At 44.5% G+C, this 24,366-nt stretch overlaps 1 protein-coding gene across 1 annotated transcript in view; it reads left to right on the top strand.

The window, feature by feature from the left end:
• Positions 1–24,366, top strand: part of ITPR3 (inositol 1,4,5-trisphosphate receptor type 3) — a 133,080-nt gene that overhangs the window by 28,407 nt on the left and 80,307 nt on the right. The window contains exons 3-7 of the mRNA XM_020999390.2: positions 10,487–10,608; positions 18,685–18,771; positions 20,554–20,712; positions 21,042–21,140; positions 21,560–21,643. Coding sequence (XP_020855049.1) covers positions 10,487–10,608; positions 18,685–18,771; positions 20,554–20,712; positions 21,042–21,140; positions 21,560–21,643 — 551 coding nt within the window. The remainder of the gene's footprint in view (positions 1–10,486; positions 10,609–18,684; positions 18,772–20,553; positions 20,713–21,041; positions 21,141–21,559; positions 21,644–24,366) is intronic.

Here is a 24,366-nt window from a genome sequence, read left to right as displayed (position 1 = left end):
TGGAGGAGGACCAAGTTGTAGAAAGGGTCTATGCGTGAGGCTAGGTATGTGTGTTTATGTCCAACTTGGACGTGTTTGCTTCAGTAAAAGGATGTCTCTCTCTCTCTGTCTCTCTCTCTCTCCCTCTGTGTGTGTGTGCGTATGTGTGTGTATGCTGGGGAACATGTCAGGGAGGTGGGTGTGGCAGAAGATTTGCCTGGGGGCTGGAGTTGAGAGAATTTGAGGCCAATTTTCAACAACAAAAAAACTACTTTGCTGAACAAATGCTGCATTGACTCCCCCACTCTTCCCTCCCCCTTCCTCCCCATTTCCCCAAAGCTAGGGAGTGGCACCGTTCAGATCTGAGGCCAGACTAAGGACTCTCCCACTCCCTGCTTCCAGTATGTCCACACCAGGGGCCTATGTGCCTCCATTCCAACTCTGAACAGTGCCAGGTTCTGCTATCACCTTGGCATCAGCTCTTCCTACTGTGCTTTGAGATAGTGGCGGAGGGGAGGGAGCTGACCTCCAACCTAGGGCCTATCTAGAGCCCTTGGGAGAAAGTGCCCTCTCTCCCCCTCACTCTGGTCTCTACATCTTCTGGTCCGGCCTGGGGTGGGGCTGCCGAGGCTAGAGGCAGTGCCAAGCAGAGGTGGCGTGGTAGGGCGGGCAGAAGCATCTCTGGACTCCTCTTCAACCCTTATTTGGAGCCAGGGGATTTGTCCGCTTGGCATAAAGAGGAGCCATTGTTCCCGGGGTGGGGGAAAACTGGGTACCTGGCTCTCTTGCCAACCTGTGCCCACCTTTCTCCTGGTTCTGACTGATCCTCAGAGCTCTGCTTTCATTTAGGAGTGGGATAGAGAAGGGGGTGATAAATACCAGGAGGAGTCACTCTCTTTATTGGCTGGGACTAGTTTAGGACATCCCATCTATTTCCAGGAATCATTTACCCCCACCACAGGGGCCTTCCCAGAGGCCTGGGGCCTGAGTAAGGGCATGGTTAGACAATCAGGCAGATGGACAGTAAATGAATAATGGCTGAATACTGTTATGCACTTGCCCATTTAGCTCCTCTGGAGTTTTTCTCCTCCTTCCCTCTCCCAGGGCCAACTCACAGAAGCTGGCTCTACTTTGCCATCCCCTGGCCATCAGCCATTGGTGTCTGGCTACCCCTGTGGCCAGTGGTGAAGTCATAGAGCACAGACTGTTAAAGTTGGGAGGAATCTTTGAGACCATAGGATAACCCCATAATTATCTAGTGTTATATGAAATTGATACCCAAAGCAAATTCTACCTTGTAAAGGAGACTTTTCCTGATCCTCTCAATTGTGAGTTCTACTCCCCTCCCCCAAATTAGTTTATATTTACTTTGTATTTTTGTACCTACTTATATGTATAAATGTTTTCTCCCCTGCTCCTTGAGGACAGGAATTGTTTTATTTCTGTCTGTGTCCCTGTGCATCGCACACAGTAGGAGCTTAATAAATGCTTGTTAAGTGAATTAGTGGTAGAGCCAGGACAGTACTCCAAAGTTCTTGGAAAGGAGGTACTGATAGCTGCCAGGATTAGGATGATCCCAAAGCACTAGAGGGAACATGGACTGGGGCCATGACCTTGATGTTCAGTAGCCTGGATGACTCAAGCTTCAGAGAAACTGCCCACAAAGCTGGCAGTACAACTTACCTTTTGATAGCGTTTTTAAGACTTTTACGATGTGTTCACCTGGTGTATAGTTAGTGAAGGATTATTTATCCATACTCTATGTATGAGGAAACAGTTGGAGAAGAGGTTACTCAGCTAGTCAGGGTCAGGGTTGGAATTCGAATACAGGTCTCCTGACTTCAAGTTCTGGCTCTTCCCACTGCATCACATAGGTGTCAAAGGGAATGTGCTTGGGAGTGGGGTAGAGAATTGGGAGGTGGGGGGACAGAGAAGAAGGAGATGTTTTCTAGGCTTTCCACTTTGCCTGGTTCCATTTCTTGGTCCTTCGTCAGATGTCCTCTTTCTTCCTTACTTCCCTCTTCCTTATCCTGGCCCCCCCTCCCCCACGCACCCTCTGGGTTTGTCAGGAGCTGTAATAAGTCCCATGTTGGATCTCCAAGCCTCAGGGGTTATTAGCTCCTGCTTGGCTCTCTTTTCGTTACAGCCTCCTCTAAGACCTAGCCCCAAGTCCTGACATGCTCAGAGAGTGGAGCTGAGATGCCAGAGCTCAGCACCTCCGGAATTGGGGCAGACTGAGGTTCTGGCTTGCTTCCTTGGGTTACACATAGGTGGTATGTCTGTGTGCACATACATATATATGTGCGTGTTTGAGCGGGCAGTGAAGATGTGCCCTGACTGGCTCCATTACTCCATTAATTTGCGCTCTCTCTCCCCTTCTCCCTCATCTTAACACTTTTATATCCTTCCTTGTTTTAGGGTTTCTTGATCCCTGATTCTTCAGGTGTTGCTGCCCAGAGCTGCAGTATTGTGTAGCCCTCCCAAAGGGGTCCCCTTCTGGGGCCCTCCCTATGAGGTGACTGCAGTGATTGGCACTCAAGCTTAACCCTTTTCCTTACTTCAATAATCCAACTAACATTTACTAAGAGCAAGGTACTGTGCAAAGAGCTGGGGACATAAAGACAGACATGAACCAATCTGCCATCAGTGAGCTGGGGGGCTGGAACCCCAACACAAGGAAGTAAGTAGCAAGTCTAGGCCAAGAAATACAAAGTGATTTCCAAGAAGGAGAGAGAGCTCATACTAGTGGGATCAGGAAAAGATTCCTATAGAAGGTGGTACCTGAGCTGTGGAAGAAATAAAGGAGGAATGCATTCTAAAAACGGTGGGCAGCCGGGACAAAGACACAAGAGGCAGGGGATGGCACATTATATACAGGAAGCAGCTAGCAGGTCGCTCTTAAGGGTATCACGAGAAGAATGATATGAAATGAGTCTTGAAGAGGAGCCACACAGTAGATGGCTGTAAATGCCAGGTTGAGGCATTTTATCCTAGAAGCAATAGGGAGCTATTGATGAGTTTTGAGGGAGGTGCAGCATGACATGGTCATAAGTGTTTTTTAGGAATATCAGGCAGCCTTGTGGAGGATGGATGGGAGAAGGGAAGGATGGGTGACAATGAGACCAATTAGGAGGCTGTTGCAGTAGTTTCAGCAAGGTGAAATGAAGGCCTGAATTAGCTAGGTGGTGAATGTAGAGAAGGGGTCAGATGCAAGAAGTGCTGTGCAGGTCAACAGAACACGGAAGCTTATTGGATGTAGGGGGTGAGAGAGAAGGATCAAGGATGACTGATTGTACACCTGAGTGACTTCAAGAATGGTGGTGATTTTCACAGAAATAGGGATGTTTGGAGGAGACCTGTTTTTGGTTTTTTTTTTAGGAAGATGTAGTGGGCTCCCTTTTGGTTTTGTTGAGTTTGAGATGTTTGCAGGCTGTCTGGATGAATCTATCCTGCATGTGTTGGTAATGAGACTGAAGGTCAGTGGAAGGATCGGGGCTGAATGTGTCGATTTGGTTGCTAACTGCATAGAGATGATAATTGAACCAGTTAGAGCTGATGAGGACATGTAGGGAGAGTGGGAAGTGTAGAGAAGAGGGCCTAGGACAAGGCCTTAAGGTGTCCTCATTTAGTGGGTTGAAGGAAGATGGTCAGCTAGCAAAGGAGACTGAAAATGACTGTACAGAAAGGTAAAAACAAATTAAAGATAGCATTGTCACAGAAATTAAGGAAGGAGTGATCATCTGAGGGGAGGGGGTGACTTACTGTGTCAAAAAGCTAGAGAGGGTCAAACTGAGGACTGAGAAAAGGCCGTTATATCTAGGACTCAGGGGATCATTGATTACCTTGGAGAAGCAGTTTCAATTGAGTGGTATGGTCAGGAGGCAAACTACAAGGGCTTGAGAAGTGAGAGGAATAGAAATACACAGACAACGATGACCCTTTTGAGGAATTTGTGCAAGGGAGAAGGAATATAAGATTATAGCTTGAGGGAATGGCAAGATAGAAAGTTTTTTTCAAGATGGGGAGACCTAGGCATGTGTGTAGGTCTTGGGAGAAGAGCCAATGTATAGGAGAAATTGAAGAAGAGAGAAGATTAATGAAGCGGACAAGCCTCTGGAGGAATGGATGGGATCAAGAACACAAGAGATGGGGTTAGCTTTGATAAGGAGAAGGTTCGAGTTTTCATCAGGAGAGAGAGTGGGGGCTTTTGAGCAAGGTTTTCAGGTGTGGAGTCAGGGAGAATAGGGAGCTCATGACAGATAGCAAAAGAGGAAAGAAACTCTTCTGAGAGGAAAGATAGAAGAGGTGGTGAGGGGGTCTGAGGAAAGGGTTCGGAGAAGCTACTGTTGGAGAATATGATAGAGAAGAATAAAAGCATAGTTGTATGATAGTGAGAGCCCAGTTAAGATTTGATGACATAAATTCCTGCTGAATACGGTTGCTATTTGGTCTCCATTCAGAAGATTAGGAGTAGGAGGATAGAAGGTGGGTGATGAGATTCCCATGGTTGGGATTTGTCCAGTGATGGGACAAGGAGACAAGGAATTAAAGGCTAGATGATGGTGTATGACTGAACTGGTCAATTAAAGGGTCAAGATTGTGAAGGAAGATAAATGAGATTATAGAAGGAGTGATGGACTGTAGTACAGGAAAGAAAGAAAAAAAGAAGAAAAGAGAGAGAAAGGGAGAAAAGAAAGAAAGAAGGTGGGGGAGAGAGAGAGAGAGAGTGAGAGAGAAATTGGTAAGTGGGGTTCTCTGAGAACCAAGACTTTGCCTCTTCTGGTAGACCTAATTGGTCTCCATTGGTCTCCTCTGTCAGGTTTCTAAAAGGCAGGGTTAATCTCCCATCACCTTTCATCATATTGGATGTACACTGAGGACAGTGGCCCTGTCTTCCCCAAAAGACTGAAGTGTCTGACTTCAGGGACTGTGTTGCACATCAGTGGTACCTATCAGTTGTCTTCAGGATCATGAAAGCCCTGGGAAAGGAAGCTCCAGGAAGATGAGGGCTTAGGCAACCCTGAACTCAACTGAGGCTCTCTGGAGCCTCTTTTCCCTCCAGGTATACCTTGGAGCTACCTTTGCTTGGGTGTTGCTCCTCCAAGAACATTTTGGAACATTGCTGAAAGGCAGCATGGTATAGCAAGGAGGGCACTGGACCTGGAGTCAGGAAGACCTGTGTTCAAACCTCACCTCACATGCTTCCTGGCTGTATGACCCTGGATAAGTCACAGAACCCATGACTCCTCATCTATAAAATGAAGGAGTTGGCTGATAAATTCCCGTTTAGTTCTGAATCTACAATCCTGTGATCTCCTGTAGGCCAATTCATGGTCCACTAGGGTCCTTGATTTGTCTTAAGGCCCTTTCATCTCTTTCTTCCTCTTCCTTATCTTCTAACGTTAGACCTCCTTAGATTCATGACTCTGAATTGCCTGGTCCTATTTGACTGCCTCCATCATGAAAACTCCTGAACTCTTGGTGTATTTGGGGAGACCTTCTCTAGCCTTACTGCACATGAATGCTCAGATGCACTCTTCTTCACCAGCTAGGCTGGTCTCCTGGCTACAACCCCAACCCCTCATGAGTCATGACCCTTCTTGCTTCTGCCCTTTTGCCCATGCCGTGACTTTACTGGACAGCCCTTCCTCCTCAGTGGCTGTGAAAATACTGCTTATGTGCCAAGGTCCAGCTCTAGTCATGCCTCCTCAGTGGATCCTTCCCTAGCTCTGAGCTTGCTCAGAGCTCCTTGCTCTGAGCTCCTGGCATCTCAGACACCATCCTCACCAAGAATCTCCACTACCGTTCCATCAAATAGTCGTCTAGTTTTAGTCTGAAGAGCTGCACTGACAAGTGAGGGATCACTTATCGCATGTTAGGGTAGTCCCGCCATTCTTTGCCTCATTTTTATTAAGCCTTAATTGCAGAATGGGTGTTGCCTCAGTCAAACTGAGACCTGTTAAAGACCTTAGCTTGAAAAGGCCGGGATACCCCACTGAGCCATCTCCAGTTGTCTTGAACCATATCTGGCCTCTGGACCCAGATGGCTCCAGAGGAGAAGGTGAGGCTGCTGACTTTGCATAGCCCTGCCTCACTTAAATCCAATTCACTTGCATGTCATGGCATCACCTCCCTGATGTAATGGTCCTCTTTGAGAGCAAAGAACAAATAACAACCGCTTTTGGACTAATTGTTAGGAAACTTTTTTCTCCTTGGCATCAGCCTAATTTTGTTTCTCTGAAACTTCCCCCCATTGCTCCTATATTTAATTGTACCCTGTTGGAATATGCTGAACAAAGCTTATCCCTCTTCCCCCCCCAATTTTATTAATTTATTGATTTATTAACAATCACTTCCATATGCTTTTGAGTTGAAAATTTTTCTCCCCCTTCCTCCCCCACCCCCCAAGACAGCGCACAATCTGATATAGGTTTTACATTTACATTCCTATTAAACGTATTTTCACATTAGTGAAGTTGTAAGTAAAAATTACAACCAATAGGAGGAACCATCAGAAAGATGAAACAAAATTCAACAGAAGGTAAAAATAAGTGATAGCAATTCGACAGAATTTTCCATCCCGAGGCCTCTGGAGATGTCTTAGATCCCTGTAATGCTGAGAAGGGTTCAGTTTAACACTCTTAGTCATTGCATAACGTGGCTGTTATTGTGTACAAAGTCCTCTTGGTTCTGCTCACTTCACTTAGCATCAGAGCATATAGGTCTTTCCAGGTTTTTCTGAAGTCAGCCTGTTCATCATTTCTTATAGCACAATAGTATTCCATTACATTCATATACCACAACTTGCTCAGCCATTCCCCAATTGATGGGCATCCTTTCAATTTCCAATTCTTTGCCACCACAAAAAGAGCTGCTATGACTATTTTTGTACATGTGGGTCCTTTTCCCATTTGTTTGATCTCTTTGGGATGTAGCCCTAGAAGTGCTATTGCTGGATCAAAGGGTATGCACATTTTTGTAGCCCTTTGAGCATAGTTCCAAATTGTTCTCCAAAATGGTTGGATCATTTCCACAACTCCACCAACAATGCATTAGTGTTCCAATTTTCCTACATCCTCTCCAACATTTATCATTTTCCTGTTTTGTCATGTTGGCCAATCTGACAGGTGTGATGTGGTACCTCAGAGTTGTTTTGATTTGCATTTCTCTAATCAATAACGATTTAGAGCATTTTTTCATATGACTATAGATGGCTTTAATTTCTTCATCTGAGAACTGTCTGTTCATATCCTTTGACCATTTATCAATTGGGGAATGGCTTGTGTTCTTATAGATTTGTCTTAATTCTCTATATATTTTAGAAATGAGGCCTTTATCAGAGAGACTGGTTTCAAAAATTCTTTCCCAATTTTCTACCTTCCTTCTAATCTTAGTTGCATTGGCTTTGTTTGTGCAAAAACTTTTCAATTTAATGTAATCAAAATTATCCATTTTGCTTTTCCTAATGTTCTCCATCTCCTGTTTGGTCATGAATTCTTCTGTTCTCCATGGATCTGATAGGTAAACTATTCCTTGTTCTCCCTTATCCCTCTTTCGTGTGCCAGTCCTCCCTTTTCTTTTCTTCTGCAGGCTAAATGTCCCTCTTCATACAGAAGGCATATAGCATGACCCTAAAGCGTTTCACCATCTTCTGATCACTGTCTGGATTACTGATGTCCTTTCTCAAATGTGGCACCTATAAAGGAACATATGAGCTGACTCTGGCTAAGTAAAGTAGGATTATGGATTTGCCTAGGTCTGGACACCATATCTCTCTGATTGTGGCCCAAGCTTGCATTAGTTTTTTAGCGGCCATATTACTCTGTTGACTTATTTTGAACTCGAAGTCTACTGAAACCCTCAGATCTTTGTGTGTCTCATTCTACAGACTGAGTTCATCTCTCTGCCAGGAAGTGGGTAGCATGCTTCATCATTGTTCCTCTGGAATTATAGTTGGTTATCTCACTGGTCAGAGTCCTTAAGTCTCTCAAAGTTTTTTTTGACTTTACGATGTTGCTGTTTTTGTATAAATGGTCCTCCCAGTTCTGCTCTCTTCACTCTGTATCAGTTCCTATAAGTCTTGCCAGGTTTCTCTGAAATCACCTCCTTCATCATTTCTTCCTTCCTTCCTTCCTTCCTTCCTTTCTTCCTTCCTTCCTTCCTTCCCTCCTTCCCTAGGCAATTGGTGTTAAATGACTTGCCCAGGGTCACACAGCTAGTAAGTGTTATGTGTCTGAGACCGGATTTAAACTCAGGTCCTCCTGAATCCAGGGCCAGTGCTCTATCCACTGCACCATCTAGCTGCCCCCACCTTCATCATTTCTTACAGCACAATTTGTCATTCAGTTGTTTCAGTCTCATCTGACTCTTTGTGACCGTATTTGAGGTTTTCTTGGCAAAGATACTGTAGTGGTTTACCATTTCCTTCTCCAGCTCATTTTACAAATGAGGAACTGAGGCCAACAGGGTTAACTGACTTTCTCAGGGTCACGCACCTAGTAAGTATCTGAGTCCAGAATCAAACTCAGGAAGAGGAGTCTTCTTGACTCAAGGCTCTGCACTCTGTCCACTGCTGCCCACCTAGCTGCCCCTACAGCACAATAGTATTCAGTTATATTTATATATCGTAATTTATTCAGTTGTTCCCCAGTGGATGGACACCCCTTTAGTTTCCAGTCTTTTTCCACCACAAAAGGAACTGCTAAAATATATTTGTACATATGAGTCATTTTCCTTTTTTTTTTTGATCCTTTCAGGGTATAAGCCTAGTAGTGTTAGCGCTGGGTCAGAGGGTATGCTTTGTTGACTTTTGGGGTATAACTCCAAATTGCTTTCCAGAATTCACAGCTCCACCAACAGTGCATGAATGTGCCTAATTGCCCTCCAAAATTTGTCATTTGACTTTTCTGTCAGCTTTGCCGATCTGATGGGGGGGGGGGTTGGGAAGAGGAAGTGAACCTCAGAATTGATTTACTTTGCATTTCTTTAATTATTAGTGATTTAGATAATTTTTCATAGGGCAATTCATATTTTGGATTTCTTCTCTCGAGAAAGTGCTCCCCTCTTTAACACCTTTTCGCGGTTGCTAGTTTTGTTTTCTTAACTAGACTGTGAGCTTCCCAAGGGGAGGGATTGCATCTGACACATCCTTGTGTGTTCTAGAGGGCTGTTCCCAAGCAGGTTAGTATGTATTCAGTACAGTGAAATACAGAATCCATTAGAGACAGATCAGGCACAAAGTACCTGAAGAGAATAGAGAAGCAGAGGAAGAATGAAGGAGGGGGAGGAAGAAAAAGAAAGTGGGGGAGGAAAAGCCAACATGCTTGTGTCTGAGGCTTGGGGGTAAGACCCTAGCAAGAAACGTCCTGAAAACCCAGTTTGCTCTGATCCTGCTGGATCTGCCTGCTTTACGGGCAAGGTGCCAGCAGCCCATGAGCTGTTGTCCAGCCCTGAGTCATGCACCCAGCCTAGTAGTCTCTAATCAGAGGGTAAAGGCAGCTCCCACCCTACCCCACCCTACCCTACTGCAATCCTGCACCCTACCCATCTGCAAAATAAGGGGGTTATATTATATGATCTCTGAGGTCCCTTCCAACTCTAAATCTGTGGTTGCTTGGGCCTTATCAGTCTCCTGGTATTTGTGCTTTTGCTTTTGAAATTCTGTTTACCTGGAATGTCCTCCCTCTCCAGCTCTCCCTCCTTGTCTACTTCCTATGTGGCTTAGATGCCACCTCTTCCATGAAGCCTTTCTTGACTGCCTCAGCTGAAAGTGAGCTCTCCTTTCTTTGAATCCCCCCTCCCCCTCCTCCAGAGTACTTGCATTGGCCATTTTCTATTCTAGTTGATAATTATCTATATAAATGTCTGATTCTTCCTACTCATGTGCTGTCTTCTTGAAGGCAGGGGCTAAGGTTTATTTGTTTGTCTTTCCCTTTCAGAGTTGAGCACAAAAAAATTAATTAATTAATTAATGAGCTCTTAGCATCATGGACCATAGAATAACCTTCCCTAGGTAATCCATTGCCCTGAGGTATTACATCACATTCCACCTGGACTGCTTTCCCAGTCCCAAGCATTTCGTTGTAATTTAGTCACCCAATGTCAGAACTAGAGGAGAAAACTGACACCCAGAGAGGGGGGATTGGCTTACTCAAAGGCCACACAACAGTCAGAACTCGAACTCAGCTCTTCAGACTCCAAGTCAAGGGATCTTTTCACTAAATATGGCTTTCTAAGATAATACCTGTTACCCTAAAAGTGTGAAGTGTTACGGGGCAGCTAGGTGGCACAGTGGATAGAGCACCAGCCCTGAAGTCAGGAGGACCTGAGTTCAAATCTGGGCTCAGACCAAACACTTGACACTAGCTGTGTGACCCTGGGCAAGTCACTTAACTCCAATTGCCTGGAAAAAAAAAGTATGACATATCCCTCCTGCTAGCCTGTCCTCTCTCTCTACCAGATATGCCTTCCAATTTAAAGCACCGTTTCCCTTTGTCCTCTCTTTCAGACTGCCTCTTCAAGGTGTGCCCCATGAACCGATATTCAGCCCAGAAGCAGTACTGGAAAGCCAAGCAGACCAAGCAGGACAAAGAGAAGATCTCTGACGTTGTCCTCCTGCAGAAGCTGCAGGTGAGGGAGAATAGACCCTGGGGAGGGGCTGCAAGGACTCTCGGGACATAGAATGTTGGAGCACAGAGCATAGAATGTCAGAGCCAGAAGCTCTCCTAGCACTTAGAATGTTAGAATGTAAAAATTCAATGCTGGAAGGAAATTTGGAGACAAGATCATCCCGTCCTCTTAATGAGAAGTGACTTGTCCAAGGTCACATGGTGAACCAGTGCTAGAACCCAGAGATCTTGGCTCCTAGATTAGATGTTGCCAACAATTTTTACCTTTGACTAAAAGTGAATGCTGCTAAAGTTCATTGTCAGCTGTTCATTTTGTCTTCAGTGGGCAGAAATTCCCTGCTCTCTGTCTTCCTTTGCCCACATAGTCCATGCTCCACTTCTCCGACCTTGCCCCCAACCGAGATTTGACCCTACCCCCTGATCTTCTTGCTCCTTGTTCTGTCTGGACAGATGAGCGGTTGGACTTGACCTCGGCATGATGCTCTGGCCTCGAGGCTGTCTGTCTCCAACCTCGCTTCCCAAGAGTCTCTCCAGCCTGCTTAATCCCTTCCCTTGCTGCCTGGTTGCTATAGCCTGAGCTAAGAGGATGGGCTTATGGGGGCCAAGGGCAGGGAGGATCACCCTCCCACTCCCACCCCCTGCAGCTGCCTGGCAGATGTGAGCAGCGCAGGAAGTGGGGGCGGGTGGTGGACTGATTGCCTGTCACAGAGTTATAAATAACTTCAAGTGTGTCTCTTCCTGGCCAGGAGGGGGGAACAGGGTGGCCTGTCTGTCACAAGGTTCTTTCCTACTCTGTGATTGGCAGGGACTGTTCTGTACTGACTCAAACCCAGGTGTGTAAGAATCACACGCACGTGTACACACTCAGATGAGTGTTTGCTCATTCACAGCTTCATACTTAATACATTTAGGGGTTCATACAGTGCCTGACACATGACAGGCATGTAATAAACTTTGCACACTTAAACTAGAAATCAGGGATTCAAACATATTAACAGACCTAGGGTCTATAAATGTGTTTATTGAAAAACATTTTTTTAAATAACTATTTCAATATAATTGGTTGCTTTGATCATTTTATACATTCTATCTTGTGCATTTAAAACTATTATTCTGAAAAGGGATCCATGGGTTTCACCAGACTGTCAACTCCAAAGAAATTAAGAACCCTTAACTTAGACTCACTGCTTAGACGCATATACACAGAAATTCACATCCTTGGTGTGTTCTTTTGTATAAACACAGTCACAGATATAGGAAGCAGGATAGTGTGGTACAAAAAACACTGGACATGAAGTTGGAGGACTTGAGTTTGAATCCTCTCTTTGCCGCTTATAAGCTGTGTGAGCTTGGGTGAGTTGCTTAACCACTCTGGGCTTAGTTTCTTCATATATGAAATGAGTGTTGGACTATGTAGTTTCTAGTGTGCCTTCTAATTCTGATAGTCTGTGATCTGTGACCTATATGTTCACACACATCTACTTACAAAAACTCCTACTCTGATGCCTCATTATGGCAGTGGAGATGACTCTGGGTTCTTGAGGGCTTTGCCAGCTGAGCTCAAGCTCTGGCAGGTTCTACCATGTGGGAAAGGCTTTGAATACGGTACTGGCAGCAAAGCAAGTCTGCTTGCAAAGGACCAGCCCAACTAAGTTCAGAGAGTCTCATTAACAGTAAGCTAAACACATGATGATTCTTTGGCCATGACAACCTGTGAAACCAAAAAACAAAATGGCCCTCTTGGTCCTATGTGGGCCTCTTTTTACTTCTGCAATGACAAGGGCAGAATGTCTGAAAAGGGGCAGAGGGTGCTAAGAATCACCTCTTTTATAGTATCTACAAGCACTAGTTTAGCTGTTATTACTCTAAATGTGATCTCCAGTGACCAAGTGGGGACATGGATGCCAGGAATTAAATTGTATCAATCTTGATATTCCAGCTATAAACTAAACTAGAAGGAAGTTACTGGTAAATAGTAAGATGGTCATAGATTCTCCTTGAAGAGGCCAATAAGGGAATGTACAGAAATGGTTTTATCATGCACCCAGAGGCAACTAAGTACACCATTTCAAGGGGTATTTGGTCATCTTATACTTCAGTGCTCACAATATGTGCTTGCCAAAAGATTACTCTGGAAATAATTGTAACCTATGTACCCACATTTGTTGTAGAGGATGAAGTACTCAATCAAATTAAAATTCCAAATTAAATTCCAAATTAAATCAATATATACTTTGATACTCAGTGACTTTAATTCAAAGGTAGAATAGGTGAGGTAGGTGAAGGGGGTGAAAAAATTATGTTGGGAAATATGGTTCGGGAGTAAAGAGTGAGAGAAGACAGACACAAGCTTCACAACTATATAGCATGAATCTGTTCTTTGAAAAAAGAGTCGGGGGGCAGCTAAGTGGCGCAGTGGATAGAGCGCTGGCCCTGAAGTCAGGAGTACCTGAGTTCAAATCCGGTCTCAGACCAAACACTTGACAGTTACCAGCTGTGTGACCCTGGGTAAGTCACTTAACCCCAACTGCCTTAAAAAAGAAAAAAAAAAAGAAAAAAGAGTCAGGTTCTGAACTGGACAAATGCTGAATAATATCGCAAAAAAATCAAACTGAGTACCTATTAACAGAGAAGAAATTCCTCATTATTAACGTGAGATCCATTCCTGAATCAACTATGTGTATTTAGTGAGACCATTGACTTTTTTTTTTGTTTCTTTTTTGGTGAGGCAGTTGGGGTTAAATGACTTGCCCAGGGTCACACAGCTAATAAGTGTCAAATGTCTGAGTTCAGATTTGAACTCAGGTCCTCCTGACTTCAAGGCTGGGGTCCACTCTAGAATCCACTAGAATCTAGAATCCACTGCACCACCCAGCTGCCCCAAGAGACCATTGACTTTTTAGAGCAAATATCAAAATGAGTATAAAGTTAGGAGAATAATAAAAAAGAAGGGAAAAACCCATGATTTGTAATTAAAATTACTCTAATCTGACTTATTTAGACAAGGTATTGATCTTTAAAAAAATGGAATATGGACAGGAAAAAGACTTTGGCACTGATCATAGCAATTTGATTCAGAGATTTAATTGACATCAGTGAAGAGATCAAAATAATTTAAGAAGCACTTTAGTCAGCAGATATTTATTTGACTTACATGCCAAGCAGAGATTTATGGCAGCCAAAGGCAACACTAATTTAACATGTTGACTAATTTGTAAAAATCTTACAGAGAAGGATGATGGAAGACAATGAATGAGCAATATTATAAAACAAAGAGAAATTATGGAGGGTAATCAGTTTAAAAAAAGCTTGGCAAGGCATCCAACTAAGCAAATAAGCAAAGCCATGCTGAGAATATGTAAGGGTGAAGCTAGAAGGAGTATAACAAGCAGGAGAAAGAGGGAAAAGATCAACAAAGTTTTTTTTTTTAATAACAAGCCCTTTTCTCTATTGAGGAAAGTAGAGCTGCCCACTCTAACACTATAGTCCTGGGTGTTCCTCTAGAAGATTATTATAGAATGGACTCTAACAAGATAGTCCATAAAAGTAGATATGGCATTAAAGAGATGAAGGAGGGGGACAGTGACAATGGGGGAGATGAAAATGGAGAGAAGGGAAATGAGAATCAAGACAGAGAGAGTGAGAACAGTGAGAGTGAAGACAAGGAAGGGAATCAGCAGACTTTGACCTCCATGTGGGCAAGCTTTGGTGACTCTTCTCTGGCTCACTGTCTCATCCCCCAGCTCTCTCTCCTATGGAATGGGATTATTTAGAACTGGAAAATGGACCAATATCCTTTCACCCTTGGAACAAGGTTTGGGTAGAGCCCATGCCAACTCAATGTAGTATGAAGTCTAGGCCTCAGTCACCAGAGCCCTTCCTACTCCCAAATATATTTCAATCCCTGATTTCATTAATTTCCAAAACATGCTCTCTTCTCACACGCTACAGTGGAGATCTGCAATCTGGTCACTGAAGCGTAGGGCGTGGTCTCCGGGTTTTCATCCCGTTAAAGGACAGAGCTCAAAGGACAGAGATCCTGTAGTACATGTTCTCGGCTTGTTTTGTCCTCGGTGGGCTCAGAGACTAGGTTCCTTGCCACCATGTCCCTTTCAGTGACTTAGACTCAGAGACCCAGAGACTCGTGTAAAGAGCAAAAGGAGTACTGGCTGAGCAGTTAGCAAACTTGGCTTCTTGTACCAACTCCGCCACTGACTCCCTGGGTGACTTGGGGCAAATTACTTCTGCTCTTTGGGTCTCATTTTCTCTTTCTGTAAAATAAAGGGTTTGGACCACATGGTAGCTTACATTCCCTTCCAGCCTTGGTAGTCTGTGAGTACGTGGTCTGTGGTTAGGAAATAGGAGAGCTCTTGACTCTCTCTGGACATGGGGTCACAGTGTCAAGAAGAAACCTTAGAGATCAATGGTCATGAGGGGATTATAGATTTCTATCTAGAAGGGTCCCTAGGAGAGCAGCAATGTTGGTTAGGAAGGCTTGCTGAGTTTGGAGTCAGAACACTTGGGTCAGAACATCCTGGCTCTGCCACTTATAACTTATGACTTACTCTGGACCTCAGTTTCCTGAGGTGGTTGGATTTGATGACTTCTAAGGGTCTTACCAACTCCAAATTTTTGATTGATTCTATGATTTAGTCTCAATGTTTAGTACTGTGCCTGGTGATTCATAGGTGCTTAAATGCTAGTTGACTGACTGATTCGTCTACTTCCCCTCCCCATTTTATTGATGAGGAAAGTGAGACCCAGATTAGATAAGTAACTTGCCTATTGTCATACAGATACTAAGTAGCAGAACTGGGCCCAATGCCTGGGCTCTGACTCCAAATCATATTCTTTCTACAACATCCTAGGTCTCAGCTCTGGATTTCCAATCTGGACTTGGCCACCTACCCAGTGTCTGCCTGCCCCAGCTGGGCTGGTTTTGAGCTTGGGAGTCACTGACTCATTTCAGATACTCTCAGGGATAAGGGCATCTGGGAATCCCCTCAAGGGTGGCACCAAGTCCCACCCCCAGTCTTTAGGGAGCTGGGACATCTCTGGCCCCTCCCTGCCTGCCTCCACCTCTTCTCTCTCCTCTGTCCTCTTGACTCAGTCTAAGAGAGTAAGTCTGCTGGGCTTTAGAGGGCCAGTGGGAGGAGGGGGTGGGGGCAGGAAGAACCGAAATTAGTAGAAAGGAATTCCTGACTAAGAGGTGTGAGGGAACGCCTAGGGGAGACTTTCTTTGAGTGCAAAAAGGAAAACCAACTGGAGGAAAAGCACCACTAAGTTTGAACTTTCCTTTGTGGTATAAATAATCATAGGTTATATTTATAGAGCCCTTGCTATGTGACTTACAAAGTGCCTTCCTCCCAATAGCCTTGTGAATGGGTAGTAGAGTGTTTTTATCTTCATTGTACAGATGAGGGGATCGAGGTAAAGGAGGCCGAAGCTCACGGGTCACATAGCTAGTTGGTGTCAGAGGTGGGGTCATAGGAGCTGGGGAGGAATCTGAAGTTCAGGAAAATACAGTAAATTGACCAAGGTTGCACAGGGAGTAAATATCAAAACTGAGATGGCAGAGCTAGACAGAGCTAGGATCCACATGCAGTGCCCTTTCTACTGTGCCTCCTTCCTTTGAGTCTGCTGGGTACTCTGTGGCCCACTGAGTAGAACAGCCCTCGTTAGAGGCAACAAAAGGTAGAGGCCATGGAGTCCATAGGGGATGTGGGAGTAAAGAAAGGGGGCGATGTGTAACATGGCCCCAGATGGAGAAGTGTCCCTATGAGGTTTATACTGGCAGAAGGTCCTGTGCTCCTGGACACTCAGTCCAGCTGGGAAATCTCCTTCCCTTGGAGGATTTTTAAGAATGTTGTATTCTGTTCAGAGCCTCAGGCCTCTTTCACCTGTAATCAGCTTCCTAGGACATCAACTCCTCTCAGAGCTGGCTCAGGGTAATTTGCCTTCTTCAGGCTAAGAGCTTTCCTCTTTTGTCTCTCACATCCACAACTCTTGAATCTTTAGCCAGAGATTGGGGGATCCTGACCCTTCTTGGTCTGTGAGGTCGGAAATCTGCTGCACTTGATATGGGTAATTACTTATATTCCCCTTTCTCTACTGCTGTCATCATCTCTGGTGGCTTGGGTTTAGCACTCACTTCCCTCTTTCCCTTCTACCCACTGTTTGCCCACGCTCAAGACCACAAGACTACTGTTTTCTAGATTTTATTCAGAAGGGAAAAGAGAGTATATAAGTTAAATAATATTCCAGACTTAGGTAAGTAGAGAGGCAGCATGGTATAGTATTAGAGAGAGAGTTGGCCTCTTACTGACATAAGACCTGGATTCAAACCCTGATTCTAACACATGCTGGCTATGAGATCCTGGACAAGTCACTTACTTTCTCAGTGCTCTCCAAGCTACTTTCTAAGATTATAAGTTACAGAGCAGGTGCATTGGTGGAGGGAGTTCACTCACTTTGAGTTACCTAAGCCTAATGAAATCACAGGTCCCGTACAGAAAAGTAGTTAGAAGAGAAGTCTACCTGGTTCCAAATGAGATGGGATATAAGCTTTCTAACTTAATCAATAACTGTAGTTCCCCAGGCCTAACCTGGTCTAGGGGCCTTCTTTGCCTGGGATGTTGTTGTATCCTCTGCTCTCATCGTGGCCCTAGAAGAAAATGGCTTTGTCTGTTTAGAATGTATTCTGGCTAGTTTTGTAATTTATTCATCTGGGCTTTGCGGAGTGCTATCATTGATTTATTCTTCCAATCCAAAGCTCATCCTTAGCCAATCAGGAAGCCTCCAGATGGGGTGGTGAGTTTGGGGCACTTCATTACTTTCAAAGTCTTTTGTGATCTGTAGCTCAACTTTCCTGTCTAATCTTATCTTGCACAAATCCACCCTGAGAGGTAGTGTGGCTTAGTAGATAGGAAGCCTACCTCAGAGTCAGCAAGACCTGGGTTCGAGTCCTACATTTAACTCATACTGACTGTGTGACCCTGGTCAAGTTACTTAACTTCTCAGGGCTGAAGGAAATTCTCTAAGTCAGGGGTGGGGAACTTGTGGCCTAGAGGTCATATGTGGCCCTCTGGGTCTTTAAGTGTGGCCCTTTGACTGAATCCAGACTTCACAGAACGATGAAGTTTGGATTCAGTCAAAGCCCGCACCTGAGGACCTAGAGGGCCACATGTGGCCTTGAGGCCTCAGTTTCTCCACCCCTGCTCTAGGACTAGAAGTAGCAGACAGAGGGAACTTTCTCACTGGGAGTTCCCTATAATAATGAAATCACGTGTCTGGCAAAAACAGACAAGTAACTTATTGAACTAATTCCTCACCCCTACCCTCACCAACACCTAAAGAAAAACCAAGGAAATATAAAGCAGTTTCTATAACCTTAAACAGATTAACACCCAAACGGACACGTGGATCACTCCAAAAAAATTCACAAACCAGGATCTATTTTTTTTTTGGTGGGGGGGCTAGGCAGTGGAATTAAGTGACTTGCCCAGGGTCACACAGCTAGTAAGTGTCAAATGTATGAAGCTGGATTTGAATTCAGGTCCTCCTGACTCTAGGGCCAGTGCTCTATCCACTGCACCACCTAGCTGCCCCCCCCAAGATCTATTTTTTTTTAAAAAATTCACATTAGTCAGACCATAAAGAGGATTAGAGCCAATGAGAGGAACCACAAGAAAGAAGAAACAAACAAACAAAAAAAAAAAGAGAGCAAATAGTATGCTTCCATCTGCATTCAGACTCTGTAGTTTTTTTTCTCGATGTGGATAGCATTTTCCATCATGAGTCTTTTGGAGTTGATCTATTTCTTTATAGAGAGCTCCCTCCATTTCGCTGCTTTTCTCAGTTTCTTCAGTCTCTCCTTAACACTGTCTGTCTGGACTAGAAGAGGCTGACTTTGTCCCTGGAACAGGGAGTAATGAGTTTCTAGCCTGTGGTGTTACCATATAGCTTATTAAGGAAAGACGGAGCATGTTTTGTCTTAGGGGCCAGGTCCCAAGGAGGGACCCATTTTGATTCTTTGCCTTACCCTTCACTTTTCTCTCCAATTTGTATCTCTTTGTAGCATGCAGCCCAAATGGAACAGAAGCAAAACGAGACAGAGAACAAGAAGGTTCACGGGGATGTGGTGAAGTATGGCAGTGTCATACAGGTAGAGACTCACCTCCTGTGTATTTCCCCACCCTCAGTGCTTTAGTGTCCCCCTTCTTCCTCCATCCACAACCTCAGCCTCTGTCTATCCCTTATGTCTGCCCTTATATACTTCTGCTTGGAAGCTGGTGCCCTGTGAAGGAGACATGAACTTATCATTTCTCCTTTCTTCTCCTTTCTTCTCTTTCTCTCCTCTTTCATCTGGAGAAAATTGGGGGAAGGATGCTGTCAGGAGGAAACTTAGGGAATGGGCTGGGGAAGGTAACCTTAGGCTACCATCTTCTGGATGGGCCAGGGAAAGTGGCCTTAGGCTACCATCTTCTGGACGGTAAACTGACCTCTGGGTCATAAGGGTGTGTGTGGGTATGTGATGAGGTTGATTTGTCTCTCTGTGTTGTGATTTTGTGTGTGTCTGGTATAAGACTTGAATGTGACTGTGAGGCCTGGGTATGATTGTGAATTTATAACTCTTTGGGTAAGGCAATGTGATTGCTATGACCTTAAGACTTGGGAGTTATTTTATAAGTGTATATTTGTGACTTTATGAGGTTAAGGTATTATTTGTGTGGCTATGAGTAGGATTGTATTTGTGTGGTTTTGTGAATAAGTCACAAATGCATGACATAGTGACTGAGGCTTGGTTGTAAGCTTTGCTGTTTTTTTTTTGGTTTGTTTTTTTTTTACTTCATGAACAACTTAGTGGTTCTCACAGGATGTAGTGAGGAAACAGAAAGACACCTTGAAACTTAGGGCAACATAATCTTGAATGCATCAGCAGAGGACTGAAGGAACTGAACATTTTCCCAACAAGTTAATTATAGGTTATAAGATTAGGTATTAATTTGTTTTCACCATTTGGAGCAGCAGTCTAAGATCCTTTCCTCCAAATTAGTATAATAGTATTATGAGGGACTGGCTGAAAAGACAGGAACTTTCAGAGGATATCTTGTGAGCACTAATTTTGTGTGTGATTGATAGGTAGGATTGTGAACGTGTATTTTTTGGTCATTGATTCTATCTGTGATTGATCACACTGAATGTGTATTTTTTGGTGGCTGTGATTCTGTGTGTGACTGATGGTGTGATTGTGAATGTGTATTTTTGGGGACAGCTAGGTGGTACAATGGATAGGGTACCAGGCCTGGTGTCAAGAAGATTCATCTTTGTGAGTTCAAATTTGGCCTCAGAGTCTTTCTAGCTATGTGACCTTGGGAGAGTCATTTAACCCTATTTGCCTCAGTTTTCTCATCTGTAAAATGAGTTTGAAAAGGAAATGGCAAACCACTCCAGTGTCTTTGCCAAGAAAACCTCAAATGGGGTTACGATGAGTTGGACATGACTGAAAAATAACTGAACTCACATTTTTTGGTGATTGTGATTCTGTGTGTGACTGATGGTATGATTTGTGAATGTGTATTTTTTGGTGACTATATTTATGACCGTGCTTGTGTGTGACTGATGGGTGTGATTGTGAATGCGTATTTTTTTGCTGACTGCATTTATAACTGTGATTCTCTGTGTGACTGACAGCTGTGATTGTAAATATGTGTGTCTGTGACTGTGAGACCGTGCATGAGTGTATGTGAGTAACTGTGTATAACCAGGTGTATGAGAGACTGTATTTGTGGGTCTCTGTATGTTTGATGGCCCATGCCACGGTGTATTGGTGGGTCCTGAGGCCGCTGCTGGCTCAGCTCCCTTTGCTGATACCTGGCCCAGGGTTTCACCCCTTGGGGTTGTCATGACAACCTCCTGTCCCCACCCCCCCTCTCCTTCCTTCCAGCTCCTTCACATGAAGAGCAACAAGTACTTGACTGTGAATAAAAGGCTACCAGCTCTGCTGGAGAAGAACGCCATGAGGGTGACTCTGGATGCCACTGGCAATGAGGGCTCCTGGCTCTTTATCCAGCCTTTCTGGAAGCTTCGCAGCAATGGGGACAATGTGAGTTCCGGGCTGGGAACTAAGGCGGGCCAGGAGAGATGGCACTTCCTCAAACACCAAAGGTCAAAAGGTCCCATTAGAGGCTGAGGCAATTGCTTTTTTTGGTATTTCTCCCACATCTTTGTTTCCCGTCCTTTTCAGGGATGGGCTGGGGTGAACATTTTCTCTCCAGTTTCACACAGGAGGAAACCGAGGCCTAGAGAGAAGGCTGGAAAATCAGGAAGGGAAAGGATAGATTTCTGGTCCTAAAGAAATCCAGGCAGCTAAAGGGAGGGAGTTCAGCCCTCTCTCCCTGCTCTTCTTATTCTTGCCTGTTCTCTCCCACCCAGGTGGTTGTGGGGGACAAAGTGATCCTGAACCCTGTCAATGCTGGACAGCCCCTGCACGCCAGCAACTATGAGCTCAGTGACAATGCCGGCTGCAAAGAGGTGAGGCCCAGAGAGGCTGGGAGGGCTGTCTGTCACCTTCGTTCTTGACTCTTTGGGGATGCATAATTATGTTACCTGACCTGGTGAAAGATGCATGCACAGTTTCTCCCATACTTCGGTATGTTCCTTATATGGGAGGAGAGGTAGCAGTGAAGTGGGTGTCCTAGGAATGAGATGTTCAGGGCCCAGTCTAGGATCTAACTGTTGGGTCTGGAAGGGTGAATATTTCCATAAAACCAAGTGTCTTCCCCCCTGTGCTCTGAATAGGAGCAAGGGGAGGCCACTGGGGCGGAGGAGGTGCCTGCAATTGTCCCTCTTCTAGCTCTTTGGCAGATGGCTCCTCAAGGCTCTCCCAGCTCCTATCCCCTGAGTCACTTGGAACCTCTGGGACCTCACAGGATTCCTTTCCCTTCACCCAGGTCAACTCTGTCAACTGCAACACCAGCTGGAAAATCAACTTGTTCATGAAGTTCCGAGACCACCTGGAGGAGGTTTTGAAAGGGGTAAGAGCCCTAGAGAGAAGGTCTTCAAGATAGTATACTTTGGTACAAGTCTAGAATCCCTGCTACTTTGGAGTCTGAGGTCAGTGGATCTCTGGAACTCAGGAGTTCTGAGCTGCAGTTGGCTAAGCTAATCAGGTATCTCCACTAAGTTCAGCCTCAAAATGAGGAGTCTCCAGGAGCCAGGGAACCACCAGGTTGCCTAAGGAGGGGAAAACCAGTCTAGATAGGAAATGGAACAGGTCAGAGCTCTTGCTTGTACCAATTGTAGTGAGTTTGGGCTTGTGAGCATTCCCTGTACTCCAGCCTGGGAGAGGTAGGGAGACCCAGGATTTAAAGAAAAGAAAAAATTATACTTTTAAACTGCTCAGTGGTTTCCCCAGTAGGATACTTTCTTCGGTATTTACATCTTCCCCCATCCTCACCCTCGAAGCCTTTCCTTCCATGCCTCACCTTCTCTCCACTTCATTCCGCCTAGCCCTATTCTCCTGTCTGATCCCTCTAGCTTTGCTCTCTGGGGCAGCCCTTCCTTTCTTATCACTCCATCTGTACCCTCCTTACCCCATCCTGATTCTCTTTTGCACCTTTCAGCCTTCGCCTGAACTTTACTCTTCTCACCCCCACAGCTCTACCTTCCAGTCCTCTTCCTGGTGCCTGAGCCTCATTTCCCCTTCCCAAACATTTCCCTTTGGTCTTGCAGCCATCTCTGAAACTCATTCTGCTACCCCAGTTTTGTCCTCCGATTCTGTATCTTTATACCCTTTCCTAGTCCTTCCATTCCCTCTCCAGTCTTGCCTGCTTTCTTTTCCTTGTTGTTCATCAATTCAGTCTTGTCCAACTCTTCATGACCCTGTGGATCTTACCAGCCATGATATTTTCTTGACAAAGATAACTTGAGTGGTCTTCCATTTCCTTCTCCAATAGATTAAGGCAAACAGAGTTTAAGTGACTTACCCAGGGTCACACAGCTAGTAAGTGTCTGAAACTGGATATTTAAACTCAGGTCTTCCTGACTCCAGGCCTAGCACTCTATCCACTGAGCTGCCTAGCTGCTTTCTTTTTCTTAGTCTTCTTTCTACACAAATTTTCTGCAGTTTGGGGTCTCTGTCCTTTTTCCTGTGATTGTCTTTCTGGTGTTTACTATTATCACTTTCCTTCTTCCCCCTCCCCCAGCAATGATCTTATGTCACCATCTTGTACCTTTTGCTCGGTGCCTTCTGTGGCAGAAAGCACCCTCTCCCCAGTGTACATGGATTTGATGGCAACCCTGCCTAGCTGGGGAAGGAGTAATCATAATGGAAACTGGGCTTCAGATATGCTGATATTTGAACTAAGAGAGTTTTATTTGACAAGTGGGTGAGGTGACAATTCTTCCAGAAGAGTCCCAGAAGCATAAATTCTTCAGGAAGGGGAGTGGTCATGAATAAGGGGGAAAAAATAGAAACTTTTGAAAGAAATTATATCATACTGCAGAGTGAGTTGATTGAAATGTAAATAAAGAAGAATACAGGAAGGAAGCCAGATGCTTGGTAATTGTAATGCCCAATCTTGGCTCCTGAAAAGAGGTGAGGAGCCACTTTCCCCCTTTTGATAGAGAGGTAGAGGACTATGGGTGCATAATAATGTATATGCTGCCAGACGAGGTCGTTGGGTCTGCTGGTTTTGCTTAATTGTTTGCTCCAAGAGAAGGCCAGTGGTAGCATATCCATAAATGACTATGATGTTAAAACAAAAAGAAGTCAACAAAATGCTTAAATAATGGAATGAGCTTTTGGGATAGAGGCTTTTGGGAGTGGCCATTAGAAAAAGTTTCAAAGAACAGGAAGAAAAGAGAAAGCCTAGTTCACAGGGATTTGGGGGATTTTCATAGGAGGAGGGCACCACTCAGTAGGGATTCAGGGTGGCTGTGAAGAGAGCTGAATTAAAGTGGAACTGAAGAGTAGGCCCAAGTCACCAAGAATTCAGGCTAAAGAAGGAAACCAGGATCTGTGAAACCTACTTAACAGTCTGGAAAAACAGCCTGATTGATGAGCCAAATTTCAACAAGCCACTGTAAATAATTAAAACATTCTAGCATAGTCACACTTTCATCACTTCTCCCATCCCTGGTGGGGACCCATTGCTGACAACCTCTTGTCCTGATCCCTCTGCTTTGCAGGGTCCTCTTTATCCAGCCTTATCTTGCTGTATTCTCCAACACTGAGAGGTCAAGGGTGGCTCCTCATCTGCACATACCTTTGATGATGATGATGATGATGATGATAAAATACCCAGCATTTATGTAGCACTTTAAAATTTCCAAAGTGCTTTACCATAATGATTACTTCATTTGATCCTCATAACAACCCTGGGAGATAGTGACTATTATTAACTTCATGTTATGGATGAGGAAACTGATTTGATTAGGCTTTTTTTTAATTGATTAGTTTTTGATCTAGAGACTAGAAACAAATTTGAACTAACTCCAAGCTCAGCCCTTTGTCCACGTCACCCCTTACTTAGTTTCTAAATTCCGATTCTTCTTCTTGGAATCCCCAACTACTTCAGTTACTCCCAGCCTTCAACACCCAGTTCAAATTCCACCTCTTCCATGAAGATTTCCCTGACCATTCACTTTCTTTTTTCAGAACACATTGGACCATACAAAGCAATTCAGCCCAATTACATACTATTTTCTTGATTTGATTCAGCTGTGTATGTTATCTCACATCCAGCCCCCTTCTTCC

This window comes from Phascolarctos cinereus, unplaced genomic scaffold, assembly GCF_003287225.1.
Source record: "Phascolarctos cinereus isolate Bilbo 61053 unplaced genomic scaffold, phaCin_HiC Scaffold_5;HRSCAF=322, whole genome shotgun sequence".
Taxonomy (NCBI): domain Eukaryota; kingdom Metazoa; phylum Chordata; class Mammalia; order Diprotodontia; family Phascolarctidae; genus Phascolarctos; species Phascolarctos cinereus.
Note: the sequence above shows the minus strand (reverse complement) of the source record. Positions and strands in the feature narration are given on the sequence as shown.